At 46.6% G+C, this 15337-nt stretch overlaps 1 protein-coding gene across 1 annotated transcript; it reads right to left on the reverse strand.

Moving 5' to 3' along the window:
* Positions 1 to 8833: 8833 nt before the first annotated feature.
* LOC100774703 (H-2 class II histocompatibility antigen, E-S beta chain) lies at positions 8834 to 15039 on the reverse strand. Its single transcript, XM_035451432.1, is given in 8 exon segments — positions 8834 to 8940; positions 9216 to 9326; positions 9996 to 10277; positions 12368 to 12481; positions 12484 to 12612; positions 12615 to 12635; positions 14928 to 14954; positions 14957 to 15039. Coding segments are annotated over 8 exon segments (861 nt in total). The 5' UTR covers positions 15027 to 15039.
* Positions 15040 to 15337: the final 298 nt, after the last annotated feature.

Genomic DNA, 15337 nt, shown 5'->3' on the forward strand with positions numbered 1-15337 from the left:
AGATGTCTGTGAGTTGGAGGCCAGCCTGGACTACAGATCGAGTTCCAGGACAATCTCTAAAACAATACAGAGAAACCCTGTCTGGACCCCCCCCAAAAAAAAACAGTAAGAAAAGTAAAGAAAAACACTCTAGGGCTGACAAAACATGGGTGTCAAGACTCGATAGTGATTGTGACCACTATCATTAGGAGAATGGGGCTTTAAAGTGACTTGCAGAAGAGTAAGGGAAGGCAGAAAATTTATTTCATTAGCCCTAGGGAGGAGTGACATCACCACCAGCCTGAGGATGTGGATCTTAGCCCAGTGGGACAGAGTGTTCTTCTCTGTGAGCAGGGGATGGACAGGAAGCCCAGTTTCAGAAGGCTTGAGGTCAGTTCTCAGCGCCCATGCCAGGCAGCTCCCAGATGCCTGCAACTCAGCCTGGCATCATAGAGCACCTCTGCACCTGTTTCACAGCTGCAAACACATAAATGAAAATAAAAATAATCTTCTAGAGAAAGGCTATTGGGAGGTGGGTTCTCGGAGTTTGAAAATCTCCACTGATGTCTCTTCTGTGTTTTGTTTTTTAGCACTACCTGCTATGGTAATTTCCTTAACGATTTTCAACTCAGATATGTGATGTAGTTTCTCATACTTTCTGTATGCCCCAAAAGGAGGCATGTAATTCGAAGATTACCTTAGATTCTCCTCTTATTCAAAATCTCCTAAGGCTTCCTGTGTCTGCTTTGGGGGCTACCCCTGCAGGGGAGTTGTAGCCCTACAAAAGGCATAACATCTGCAACCCCAAACGACCTCCTGGGTGTCCAATGAACATGTCCTCACTCACTCCCAGCAGAGCATGGGGAGAACACATTCTGAACCCAAGTAGTTCTTAGAGCAACTTGTTTTTTGTAAGTGGAGGCCCTCGCCTCCTTTCTGCTGCCTTCTAAATGACTTTCTTTGACAGGCAGGGGTCACTGTGTCCCTGTTCATAACGAGAGCTCCCCAGCAAGAGTCCTCACAGTTTACTTTGACAGCCTAGATGGTCCTATTTCTTGATTTAGGGAACCAAATAACTAAAGAGAAAAACAAACAAAGAAACAAAATCATAGAGTTCTTACCCAAAGCTACAAATTGAGTTTTATGAGACGACCCAGGAACTGATGCCCTGGAGGGCTGGTTCACCCACACACAGTTAAAGGGATTGAAATGCTGACAAAGGAGCTAGTGTGTTTCAAGTAGTCTAAAGTGATATTTAAAGCTGAACTCTGGAGTCTGACTAACAGGTACAGTTCCCAGAGCCATCATCAGCATCACCTAGACAACACTCTCATTTCATCTTCAGCTGTAGAATTCAAACAACAACAGTGTCCGGCTTACCTGGCTGTTGTGAAGATTGGACTGTTTCATATTATGGTCAAAAAAGTGGGTGCTGGGCAGAGCTGGAGAGACTCAAAGGGGAGATCAATGGTTAAGAGCACTTACAGGTCATGCTGAGGTCCTGATTCTCTGAACCTGCATGGTGCCTTACACCAGTTCCAGGGAACCTGGCACTCTCTTCTCACCTCCAAAAGACACATGTGGTGTACACATATGGTGCCCTTTCACCAAAAACACACACTGAACACAAAATAAATCTGAAAGCATAGGGAATGTGGGTGCTTAGAATAAGAGGAGCACAATGGCTCTCAGCACTCTTACTGCTTTTACGGGATGAAACACGCTTTTTGTCAACAGGGACAGCACATATTAAGAGATAATTGTTTCTTCCCACAGTACCTCTTTCAATCTGATTTCTTCCCAAGCTACAAACTCATTACCCTACTACTGAGCAAATGGCAAATTCCTTCCCATTATGTCTCACCTTTTCTCTCACTGGTCTTCCAGTTGTCTCAAAAGAATCCAAAATTTTATCAATAATATCTGTACTTTATTATTAGTTATCAATACCTGCGTTATCTAATGTCTAAGTCACATAAATATCTACACTATGTGATTTCCACCATTTTATATTGGGGGGAGGAAATTCTGGATACCTGAATCACACACTTTTGCTGTATACTCAGTTCTATTCCCAGGTTGCACAGATGGAAGACGTCCAAAAAAAACAGATTCCAAAGTCAAGATGATAAAACACGGAATCATTATCTTCCCACAAGGTTGCAGGGAGGATTCGAGGAAGAAAAGAGGCAGCAGGAAGTGCCAGTGCAGGACTCCAAAGAGGTGCGACTCCCCCAGCGGGAAAAGATTACTACTGTACAAGTGCAAACCCTCTGGGGGAAGGTGCGAGTGCTGCCCTCCAAAGAGATACTAGGCCCAGATAATTAATCCGATAGGAATTCCAAGAAGACAGGAATCTCAAGTAAGGTATGACACAGGACTCAAAAATGAAATTGCAGCTGAAGCCCTTTGGTGTGAGCCAGCACAACCACCAGTTCACAGAAAACGGGAATCCCTCATCAGGAAGAATGAGGAAGGCATACTGAAGAGACAGGATTCACAGAGGACAAAGCCTGAGGAAAGCCCACCAGCCACACAGGAACCCCAAGAAAGGGGTGCTGCTCCACCTCCTGGCTGTCAGCCACCCCCGCCAGGAGCACCTCCTGCTCCACCACGTGGGCCATAGGTGCTTCCACTGTGATCTTCAGGTTCAAGCTGTGTCCCTGCCCTCACCCCGCGGGATCAGGGTTACAAAATCCATTTCCTCTAGACATCTTCGTTTTCTGCTATTCAGAAGTTTGCCGTTATTAGACTTCCCTGACACAAACTACATCTTCCAAATTTTTCTCTGTAAGCCAATACATATATAGACTCCAATGAAGAAAGACAGTGTTCTCTGAAATAAAATGTCTTTACTAAATATCTAATAACATCCTTTGACAGTGTTCTGTCTCTAGCTCACCCAGTTGACCTTATGACCTTGATGGCTGCAAATGCTTTATGATCCACAAAAAAAAAAAAATACATAGGAAATAAAGTCAGACCTCCCGCAACCAAGCAGTTTATGACAGAAAGTGTCCATGTAAGCACAATCATTTTTTGTAAGAATCAGTATTAAAATGTGTCCAAAAGTAGTTTAAATGCACAGTCTGGAAAGAGTTTAGAGATAAGAGACTCAAAAATCTCTGGGGGTGGGGTGGGACCAATATCTGCACATCAGGCACTGACTCTTCCAAGACTCCTAAGGAAACTTATTTAAATCTCTGCCCCACTAAATACTTAAGATTCAAAGATTAAGGTAGAATCCTGCTTCCCAGAGAGACCGAGCAGCAAGCAGCTCACCTAGCTCACCTCCTCGTGTCTCCCAACAAGACCTCCTGCTCATCCTTGCCTTCCTTATAAACCTCCTCCACCTGGCTTCTCCCCACAACTTCCTGTCAGCTGGTTGCTGACCCAGCCTCCTGACTGCAGGTGAATTTTATTTAACCAAACACATCTTTGCATCATTAAACAAATGTTCCAGAGCATAAACAAAAGTAACACACCTTACGTTAATAACACTCTGGATGTGTTGTTGATGTGAGCAGCTAAAGTAGAGCTAAAAGTAAGTGTTGTGTTAATGCTACGTCAGCGTCATAGAGCCCCAGTTTGGAATTCCATGTGATACTTGTTTGTGGCCATACACTTCATACCTAGCATTCATTTATAAAAATATTATGTATTTTTTACCATCACTTAATATCGGAAGAAGCAAACTGAACTGATGGTAATAGAATTGACAGCTTTTTGTGGAAAAAAGTAAAAGCTGTATTAGCAGATGATCCTTGTTAGAGAATTATTTTTCTGATTTTCATATTTTTTAAAGAAAGATTGAGCCCTTATCCAGCATTGGTGGCACACACCTTTAATCCCAGCACTCGAGAGGCAGAAGCAGGCAGATCTCTGTGAATTCGAGGCCTGCCTGGTCTCCAGAGCCAGTGCCAGGATAAGCTCCAAAGCTACAAATAGAAACCCTGTCTTGAAAACAAAAGAAAGAAGGAAAGATTGAGCTCTTAAATGAAATGTAAAGCTTACCTTTATTCCCGGGGATAGTTTCCTTCCTTTCCTTTTCACCAAATTCCTTAAAACGTTTTTCTTCTTTCTCCAGAGAAACTCCAGACAGAGCTGGTTGAGTGAGAACCTCATACACACCTCCCCCTGAGGGTGGGGGCAGAGCATGGAAAGCCACTGGAACACTTCATAACCTCTGTGAGAGAGAGAGGCAGGGCTTCCCTGTGCTGGTGCAGTTGGTGTGAGAAGGGAATGGAAGGGCACAGGCCTCCACAGTCTCCTTCAGACACGGTTGCAGGGAAGGGCTTCTTCAATGTCTGTTGCTACACTCTCACCTGCCACACACTTTTAGCCCCTGACCAGAGGGTGGTGTGGATCCCCGCACCCAACCTAACCCCTGCTCACACAGCATGATCACCAAAGAGCCTTCATTTAATCCCACAGCAAGCTTAGGATTAGCAGTGGGTAAATTCTATAGTTTAAAACTCCAAAAGCATGGACTGGTCTGGTGTGTAAAGTCAGTCAGATTTGAAGTGATGGGGGATTCATTTTATTCTGAGAGTTTTAGTAGTAAAATCATCTTGGTGTGTAGCCTGGGCTTAAACTAGTGCTCTCTTCAGACTAGCAAGGCTTTACCTGAAACTCCACACCATGAGCCTGTGAGTCCCACCCTCCTCCAAATGTGACCCTGAGACTCATTCCTCCCCAGGGGTGCTTGCAGGTTCTGGACCTCACAGGAGATGCCTGTGTTGGTAGAGTTGCTTCTCCATGTTGCTTCATTCCTGTTCTCTGTCTGGTTTATTTAACAGCCACCTCAAGGGTGACTGGAACCTCCCAGCCCATTCTTGTCCGAGTCAGAGAGAACATAGAATTAACTTGTCACCTGTCACCTCAAGCTGATGCTCAGAGCATGGAGGTGACGTGGGTCTCATCCCACTATTATCCTGCAGTCCATGTGTCTGTGGATGGGGCCCACTCGGCTGGAGAGCAGATGGCAGAATACAGAGGAAGGACTGTGGTGATGCCTGATGCTATCCATGAGGGAAGCTGACCCTGCAGATACATGATGCCAGAACTTCAGATGATGGGCAGTACCGGTGCCTTTTTGGAAAAGATGGTGTCTACCAAGAAGCCCGTATGGATGTCCAGGTGATGGGTAATGATTCCAGACAGGTCTTTGGCCTCTCACGCATAACACTGTGACAGATACTGGTTCCTGGAAGATCTCTCTAGCACCCAAAATACTCACCATGCTCATTCATTTTCAAGTTTATATTGAACTTTCAGTGTAGTAACCACCATAGACACTTCAAGATCACAACTTCAGGAATGCTGATTTGAAGTTTTTAAATAAATTTTTTTACTAATCCTTGTAACATGAAAAATTAAAACCCAGAGACAAATATCGTGTTTCAAGCTGAAGATCAGAATAGCAATGCAACCAAGCCACTAGCTCTTACCTCAGACCAAAATGGGTGATCCTGTCTCCACGAATCCTCAGAGTGCAATGCTCTCCCTGACTGGAAACTAAACCTCACATGAGACCCTTTGTTTCTTCCTTTTAACCACCCTAGTGCAGGGATTAAAGGTGTGAGCTCTGTTATTCTTTTTGGCTGGGCAAACTCCAAACTCTGCATCTCCATGTCTGATGTCAAAGGGCCTCAGATCTCCAAATCCTTTCAATGTTGTTGACTGCAAGGGACTTCTTTTTCTTGGGCTGGTTTCACTCCCTCTTAGCAGCTTCCCTGGGAAGTAACCATGGCTCTGCCATCTCAAATATCCTGGGTCTCCAAGGCAATGCAGGCTTCACAGTTCACGCAAAGGCCTCAATAGGCCTCCATGCAGAGAAAACCCTGACACATACCTGGCCTCAGTTGCTTTCCTTAGTAAAGGAGGAATATTCCAAAACCTATGTTTTCTATCATAATTCTAAAGCCAGAACCACAAGGCTGAAACAGCCAAGTTCTGCTGCCTGCTAGGGCTGGAACATGGCCCCTCACTCAATTACATCTTCATCAGCTTTCTGTTTTGATGATCTCCTTCGATGCCTAAAATTCACTGTCCTAGAACTGGATCTGTAGACCAGGCTGGTCCTCTGTGTGCCCAGTGCTGGGATTAAAGGTGTGTGCCACCTCATCCAGCTCTAAGTTTTTCTTTAATTCCTTTGCACAAGTAGGAAACTTAGCTGGCTGGGACCTTTCTCTGAGGTCATCACGCCCTTTATTCCATTTCTAAACCCATTTAGTTCCTTGAACACAGAATTTAGCTCTGTTTGACTTCATGGGGCCTTTTTTCTATTCAGTCTGTACATTCTGTATTTTTCACTGCTCAGATTGCTACTTTTTATTATAAGTCTTTGTTAGAATTAACACTTATAACCACATGACAGAGTCTATCCAAGGGAATTAACCCAAAACTCATCACTTTAGCCTCAGGCAGACTTTTCAGCCAAGGGTAAAAAGCAGCCACATTCTTCTCCAAAATATCACAACAATCTCTAGGCCTCATATTAATATTCTTCTCCTCTGTAATCTCTTGAACCAGGCCCCCACAGTTCACGAAATCACACTCAGCACCACAGTCTTCCGTGTTTCTACTAGCGTGCCCACTAAGTAACCCTTAAAGCATGACTGCTTTTCTAATCCACATTCCCAAGGTCCACGTTCCTCCAAACCAAAGCATGGTCAGGTCTATCACAGAAATACCCCAGTCTCCGGTAACAACATCTGTCTCATTTAATGTCTCTATTGCTGCCAAGAGACACCATTACTGCTGAAGGGATGAGCCCCCAAGCCTACCCCCTCCCCCTCCCCTGCTTTAGCAGTCATGACAAGCTGCAGAAAAGACATGTAGGCCCCTGACACAGCACATGTCTGACCTTGATGGGCCTGCCCTAGTCACTAGGAAGTCAGATACCTGCCTCGTGGCGAGGAACCAATCAGAAGTTACCTGCCAGGGCTGTGCTTTATGGCTCTGGGTGTGCTTTAAGGTACAAGTGCCACAGCAGTGATATGAAGAGCATATCAACCTCCCTGGGAGGGCCTATAGGCCATAGCAACCACTTGACCAATCAACACAGGACAGGTCGTCCAAGCCCGGAAGCACACCAATTATGAGACTGTTGCTTAGCTCTAGACACTCCCTTTACGTAGCCCAATAAGTTTCCCACCTCTTGGTTCTTCAAGGCTTTCTCCCACCATCTGCCTCCATGAACGGACAAAGGGCCAGAGTTAATGCAGTTAGCTCTTTAAACAACAATAAAAGACTCTTTGCTTTTGCATCGTAACAGGTCTCTTGGGGCTTCAGAATTTGGGCACAATACTACAGCAACTCTTATAGAGGAAAAGACTTTTAATTGGGGTGGCCTACATGTTCAGAGGTTTAGTCCATGACCATCATGGTGGAACACGGTAGGGTACAGGCAGACATGGCGCTGGAGAAGGTGGTGAGAGTCTTCAATCTTGACCTGCAGGCAACAGGAAGTGATCTGAGTCACTGGGTGTGGCTTGAGCATATATGAGACCTCAAAGCCACCTCCACAGTGACGTACTTCCTCCAACAAGGCCATACCACATAATAGTGCCTGAAGATGGCAGTTTCTGTCCTGCCTGGTCCCAGAGCCGTTTAGCCCCAAATAAACACACAGAGACTTATAATAATTTATAAACTGTTGGCTGATGGCTAAGTCTTCTTACTGGCTAGCTCTCTGTTAATTATTAACCCATTTCTATTAGTCTATGTATTGCCACAAGGCTGTGGCTTACCCGTAATCTGTCATGTTACTCCTTCAGCAGCACGGTGTCTCTGTGTGGGCCTCTCTCCCTTCCTCTCCCCAGCCTTCTCCTGGTCTGGTAGCCCCATCTATGCTTTCTGTCTGGCTATTGAAAAAAATCAGTGTTTTATTCATCAACCAATAAGAGAAACATATATACAGAAGGAGCTCCCCCATCAAGTGCTGCTCCCTATGAGCTTGTGGGGACCAATTACATTCACACTAACATGAAGTCCATTACTGAAACAAGTCAGGACAGGAACTCACACAGGCAGAAACCTGACAGCAGGAACTGATGCAGAGGCCATGGAGGGGGGGGGGTGCTCCTCATGGCTTTCTCAGGCTGCCTTCTTACAGAACCCAGGACCACCAGCCCAGAGATGGCATCTCCCACCTTCAGGTATCAACCACTAATTAAGAAAATGCCCTATAGGCTTGACTGTAGCACAGTCTTATGGAAGCATTTTCTCAATTGAAATTCCCTCCTCTCCGATGTCAGGTTGACACAAAAACATCCAGGACAGCAGGCATTGTGGCAGCAGATGGGCTCAGACCCACCAGACAAAGGGCAGCTGTGGGGAGGGAAGCTTCTGCCCAGGGAGATGCCAGGCTGGGGCCAGGGGCTGACAGGGAACACAGGTCTACAGGATCCAGAGCCAGGAGGAGCCAGGTCCTGGGATACTCTGGCAATGGAGGAAGTTGAGCCATGGAGACAGGGAAAGCTCCTTCCTTCAGGCTTATCACCTAACCCCAGTTCAGGAGTCCTGCAGAGCACAGGACACAGATGTGTTTCCAGACCTGACTCTGCTGTGGTTTCTCTCCCTCCTTCAGGCCTCTCCTGACAGCATGGTAGTGAGCAGAGAGAACCCCAAGTCAACACTGCTTCAGAGCACACACTCTTCAGTAAGTGCAGGGAACAAGGCTCAGTGCAAACCTCCAGGCGTGACCCTGGGATCTGCATCTTCCTGGTGTTTCTTTCTGGTTCCCATCAACACCATCCCCATATGGTAGGGAAAGCAGATCTGTCTCTGAGGGAGACTGACAGGTGTTATTGAAGCCCAGAATGTCCAAGAATGAGAATAAAATAGACGCTTAAGTGCATGGAGGAAGATCTGTCCCCAGATTCATGTCCCCAGACTCTGAGCTGCTACCTGAGATTCCTCTGGCACCACAGCCCACAGCAGTGAGGCCAGAGCAGACTGTGGACAGAGAGAGGGGCTCAGGAAGCCTCAGGCACACAGCAGCCCCTTGGCTCTTCCTTCTCTCTTCCTCTGTTCCCAGTTCTCAAGTCAGAGTCACCTTAGCTTTCCCATGGCCATATGTTATCACTCCTTAGGATCTAATCCAGTAACTTCAGACTGTTGGGTTCAGAGTTGATTGAAACCTGAGATCACAAGGCCAGTGACATCCCAAGAACAAAGTGTGGATCTTCCCTGAAATGCTATGGGGTCTTGGCCACCACCAGGCTCCTTACCTTTCTGGTTCCTGAAGTAGATGAACAGCCCCAGCCCAAGGAAGAGCAGACCCAGCACGAAGCCCCCGATTCCACTCAGCATCTTGTTCTGTGCAGATGTGGACTGTGCCCCTGAGAAAGGAAGCCAGGTCTAGAGGTTTTCAGCCCAAATTCTGTTTCCCCTTGGGACCTTGAGACTCAGAGCTTAGAATTGGGGAAGCAGCCTGTTCTAGAAGAGCAGGAATTGAACACCCTGCTGATGTTGGAAAGCAATCAAACAGCAAGAGGGTCACAGCATGGAGAGACTTCATATGGCTGCCCTGAGCTGAGCCTCTGAGCTCTGAGGCTGCACTGTCCTGAGGGTGACAGAGCTAAGCAAAGTCAGAGCTGAGACTGGAGCCCCTGAGGTCAGCCGTGACCCTGTGCTTCTTCTTGTCCAACATCTGCATGAGCAACAGCAGAAACACAACCCAGCCAGAGGCAGAGGCTGCAGCCAGGGACAAGCAGGTCCCTGGGCTGTGGTGTCACTGGAAGGCTCAGAAGAGTGTGTGGTGGCCTAACTGCTTCCCCGGGGACCAAGGTCTTTGTAGAAGATCACACACCTACCCCTGTGAGCCATGCTAAAGGATAGCACAGCACAGACCAGTGGAAAGTGTGTGGGCATTGAGAGCTGGCAGGCGGTAAGCCACGCCCCTCCCTGTGGGCGGGGACTCGCAGGGTCAGAGAAAAATGACAAGCAGGGGTATGCCAAGCCCCTCCCTAGTGGGCGGGAATTTGCAAGGACAAGAGCTTTTCACTCACTCCACTCCACTGTGACAGGGCTGGCCAGGCTGGGATGCTCCACTTGGAAGGTGTAAACCTCTCCACTCTGAGGAACTGTCTCCAGCATCACCAGGATCTGAAAGGTCCAGTCTCCATTCTGGATCAGGCCTGTGGGCACGACCCCAGCCTTCTCCTCCTGATCATTCCGGAACCATCTGACTTCAATGTGGCCAGGGTAGAAGCCGCTCACAGAGCAGACCAGGAGGTTGCGGTGCTCCAGGGGTCGAGTCTTTGTCGGGTACATGGTCACCTGGGGCTCAACTAAGAGGACAAAGGGAGGTGAGAATAAGTCATGAGGGCAGAGCTGTCCTCCCAGGTTGTCTGTCTGTCTATCTCCTTCCACCCAGGGTAAAGTCCAGGGGGACTAAGATTCTAACATAGCTGTCCCAGGTCACACTTTAGCTGGCAGCTCTACTCCCTGGAGGAACCACCAGCTGGAGGTGAACATCCTGGTGGTGAAAGAAAGGCTCATTTCCTAGCTGTGGTAATTTCTCCAACAGCTAAATTACACACATGGGTCCATAGGTTCTGTCTCTTCTTGTCAGAAAAGTGAGGTTTGCAGTCTCTATGTGCACTGTTGTATGGTCTTGTAAAGCTCCCAGATTTTCTATTTATGATTTAAGGATTTATTTTGATACTAAAGTATCTTCAATTAAATTTTTGTTTTGTTGTTGTTGTTTTGTGTGTTTTTCAAGACAGAGTTTCTCTGTGTAGCCCTGGCCATCCTGGAATTTACTCTGTAGACCAGGCAGGCCTTTATTCAAAGACTCACTGGCTCTGCCTTCTGGGGGTGAGAGTAAGGACATATACCACCACTCCCAGCTTTAAGACAAATTTTTCAAAGTTCAGACTTAACAGGGATAAACTTATAAAGTCATAGTTTTATAAAAGCTATTAAATTTTTGTAAGCTGTTGAAGATAATTAAGACATGTAAGTTAGTGGTCAGTAACACCATAAATGATCAGATATTTTAATCCATGTGCTTAGAAACACTCTCACGGTCATGCTAGGTACAATGAAATCCACTTACAGGGACCAGCTCTAGTCAGCCTGATGTATATGTCCTCAGGGTTAATCCTAAAGCAAGTAACTCAAAACAATTAGTTTGTTTAAAGTCAGGTAGACTTGATACATGGTCCTGAAAGTCCTCAGAGATCTGCTAAATATGGCATGCTAAATGTTTCATTACAAAGCTTCCCATGACAAACAGGAGTGAGAGTTCCTAGACGCAACTCTAAGTTCTCCAGGAAATCCACAGGGCACAGGCAGGTAACTCCTCCTGGATGGTGGTAACAACACCACTGGGCAAGGCTCTGATAATGTTGACAGCTAACTATAGCTTTAGGGTTTGCTTGCCCCTCCTGGGAAAACTGCAGCTGCCTGCTCAGTCCATATATTATGTAAAATCAGGCCTCACTTTATAGAGCCATTAGGTCTGCCGCTGAGAAAGGCAGACAGAACAGTTTACTTTGCTGGCTTCACATGGAAAGATAAACTCATAAAACAGGTCTCAATGTAACATCCTAATAACCCTCTACTTAAAGCACCTTGATTTGCAATGACCGCTGTCGTTAACCAACCATCTGTGTTCTGTGTCTCGTGATATGAAAATAAAAGATTTGAGCCAGCTCTGATGGCCCAGGTCGGTAGGATTTGCTGAAGGAGGCAGAGGCAGGATGATCTGGAGTTCCAGGCCAGCCTAGACTACACATTTAAAAAAAAAAAAAGAAAAGAAAACATTTTAAGTTTAATTGAGACACGCGGACCTAAGACAGTCATTTAAGCTGTATAAATGCAAGTTGTAAAGGTGGAAGGAGCCTCAGGAAAATACGAGATGTTTCAGATCTCTTTCCTCTCTGTGCGATTGTTATATTAATATTTCAAAAGTTCAGAGTTTTAGCAATGGCAGCACACACCTTTATTCCCAGCACTCTGGAAGCAGAGGCAGGTAGATCTCTGAGCTTGAGGCCAACCTTGTCCTCAGGGAGAATTCCAGGACAGACAGAGCTATGAAGAGAAACTCTGTCTCAAAACAATACAAAACAAAAGTTCAGAGTTTTAACATTAATCAATGGAGTTCTGATAAACTATTAATCTAGCTCTACCAAAGTATTGCTAATGTCATCATAGTCACAAGCTCAATATTTTAAATTTCTTTGGTTGTTTTCTAAGTATAGTCTTAAAAGTGTTTCTCATGCTGAAAACATCTCTGCCCTATCTATTTATATCTATCTCTCTCTAAATATTTGTGTGACCCCTCTCTCTCTCCTCCTCCCTCTCCTTCTTCCTCTATCCTCTCCCTCCTCCCTCCCCTCTCTCTCTTTTCCCTTCCTCCCTCCCCCGTCCTCACCTCTCTGCAGCACAGTTAATAGCCCCACAATGGCATAGTTGAATCTGCAGAATGTGTCCACCTTGGCCGGCTTCTGCTCCAGGAAGCCCTCCTGGCTGCTCCAGTACTCGGCTTGGATCTTCCCAGCTTAGTAACTGCTTGGTTCTTGCCCATGCTGCTGTCAAATCGCAAGTGTTCCTCCTGGTTGTAGATGTGTCTCTGCAAGTACCACGCCCGCTCCATCCCACTAGAGAAATGTCATTCATTTTGACTTGTTGCAAGAAACATGCTGTGGAGACAGGAGTGTCACCTGCCCAAGTGGCTCTCTCTCAGGGACCAGACATCCCAAATCCATCAGTCCCTGTATGGGTACCCAAACCAGCAGGGCATGAACGCCCTGGACCTCTTCTGCCTACACTTTCTCTCTATCTCTCTCTCTCTCTCTCTCTCACACACACACACACACACACACACACATACACACACACACACACATGCAAACAGAGAGAGAGACACACAGAGAGAGAAGCCACAAAAGAAAAGAAAAGGACTCAAAATCTGGAAAAACCTAACTTCATTTCCAAAAAAGCACAAATACTCCACCCTCTCATTAGCCCACGCCCTCCCCCTTTTCTTAAGTCCTTGTCTATGACCTCCAGCTCCCAAATCGTGGAGAAGTTGATGGACCATTCCATCTCCCACTCTTAGCCAAGAAAACATCTCTGCTGAGGCTTTCGAGATGGCTCAAGGATAAAGCATTGGCATTTGAACCTGAGAATTTGAGTTTGATCCCCAAAGCCCAACCTATAACCCTGTGATGGGGACACAGAGGAAGATCCACTAGTCTCACAGGCTGCTAGCCTAGCCTACTCTGCTTAGTGAGCTCCAAACCTATCAAAGTGCGTGTCCCCCAAATTAAAACCTTCTGAAGAATGTCAGGGATGTCTCCATCTTCCTTCCACTGCTCAAGGAGACAAGAAGTGTTGCTGCTTACCCACAGTCCAGAAGAGAAGAACAGTTGGGGGGGGTTAAAACAAGAGAGAACAATCCTGCCATGGCCAACCAGAACAGACTGGTAGTGACACTTACAGTCAGGTCACATTCTCAAAGGCCAGCACCCAAATGGGTGCATCGCTGCTATTTCAGAGCCAGAGAGACGCGTGGAGGGGGGACTCCTTCTGAAAAAGCACCAATAGTGTCCTCAGCTCAACCTGAGGGCTACAATGGAGACCACACAAAATCCTGCCCCCTGCTGTGCCTCAGCCTGACCCCAAACCCCCACCTCACACTCAAACCTCTTCACCCTTTCTAGAATATTCTGTCAAATGCTCCTTAGGCCTGGCCATGATCCAGGCTCCTCCAAGAGGGGAAAATGACCTCCCCTCACTTCTTCAGCTTGAAATTCTGAAGGTGAGAAATGAAAAGGCCATGGTCAAGAAACTATCCCAGAATGAGTAATGTCAGGAGAGAAGGATGGGACCCTGTTGACAGAAACCAGCAGGGAGACTGGAGGGATGGAGGAACCAGAGAAGCTCTCTGGGGAGTGACAGTTAAGTGTCTAGGAAGGTTAACGTGACCTCAGACGGGAAGGGTGGTGACTGCAAGTATTTAGGGAGGTGACACCATGTGTAAAAACTTGAGAGAGTTCATGCACTTACTCAAGAGAACAGAACAGTGGACCTCAGAATGTCAGGGCCAAGTCCAGGGATGAGCTGTAAGGATTGTGTGCAGCCAAGCCTTGTGGTTGGTGTAGCCCTTTGGACTTTTCCTAAATAATAGGAAACTGTAGAAGCTTCTGAAAATGAAAACCATGATCTCAACACTGACCCACAGTCTCTTATCTCAATTACTGATGCAGAGAATTCACTCACCAGGTCTTTTTCAAATCAGATGCCAAGTTCATTTGTCAAATCTGACCTGAGGGGAGGGGTGATGAGATTCAACCCTATTTCATGGTCCCAGGCCAGGGAATGCAGGAGAAAAAATTAAAATATGTGAAAACAAAAACAAAATGGGCTCTAACGCTCCCCTGGTTCTCAGAAGAACAGCTCAGGGCTCACTGAGCCCATGGTCTGTAAGGCTGCCTTAGCTGCCCTGTACTCCCAGGGAGAAAGGGAACTGACCCACCTCCCACCAGAACTTCCACATGGGAAGCTCTGCTTTCTACTTAAAACAACAGAAACATACACAAAAAATGGAATCCAAACACACATATGCAGTTATGTTTTTAAAGAGAAACCTCTTTATCTGATATAGCTCAACACAATGAAGACCACAAGCCCTGTGCAAGCGGCTAATTTAACATCATGATTCATCAGTCTTCTCTAGGCCCAGAGGGAATGTGACACAAGGCTGGAGATGTTACTGGAAGAAAATGGCTGATATCCGGGGCCTCTCACACAGACCTGAAAGGAAACACACATCCAGACTTCTATTTGGGGAAATAGTTTGGATTTCAAGGGAGGATGTGGTTAGTCACAGAAAATATCAGTAGAGTCAAGGGACTTGACCTGGACAGTGAGGATGTTGGCCCCTTCCTTCCCCCACCCCCAGCAGTTCAGCCCCTGAGGTTTGCACTTACATCTGGGGTCCCTGACCAAAGCCACCGAGGGCTCAGGGCCATCAGGGTCAGGACCACAGCTGCCACACAGGAGCCTCTGGGGAGCCAGGGACCCATCATGGTGGAGGATTGGATGGTGGTCTCCCACCCTGGAAACTATCTCCCGTCTCTGTCTACACCCAGGTTAGCGGGACCAGGGGATTCTCTGCTTTGGTGCTGTGTTGAGTAAAGTCAGTGCTTGGGAGCCAATCAGTATCAGATGTGAGCAGCATCATCAGTTGCTAGCTAGAAATTCAGTATGAGGGTCCTCTTTGGAAACAGAAATTTCTTTTCTAGTTAGTGTTTTTAATGCTTGATTAAGTTGCAGCTGAAACATTAATCAGCCCACAGTGCTGAGTCAGCTCCGCTGTGGTTCGTAATTCATTCATCAC

The sequence above is a fragment of the Cricetulus griseus genome, assembly GCF_003668045.3.
Source record: "Cricetulus griseus strain 17A/GY chromosome 1 unlocalized genomic scaffold, alternate assembly CriGri-PICRH-1.0 chr1_0, whole genome shotgun sequence".
NCBI lineage: Eukaryota > Metazoa > Chordata > Mammalia > Rodentia > Cricetidae > Cricetulus > Cricetulus griseus.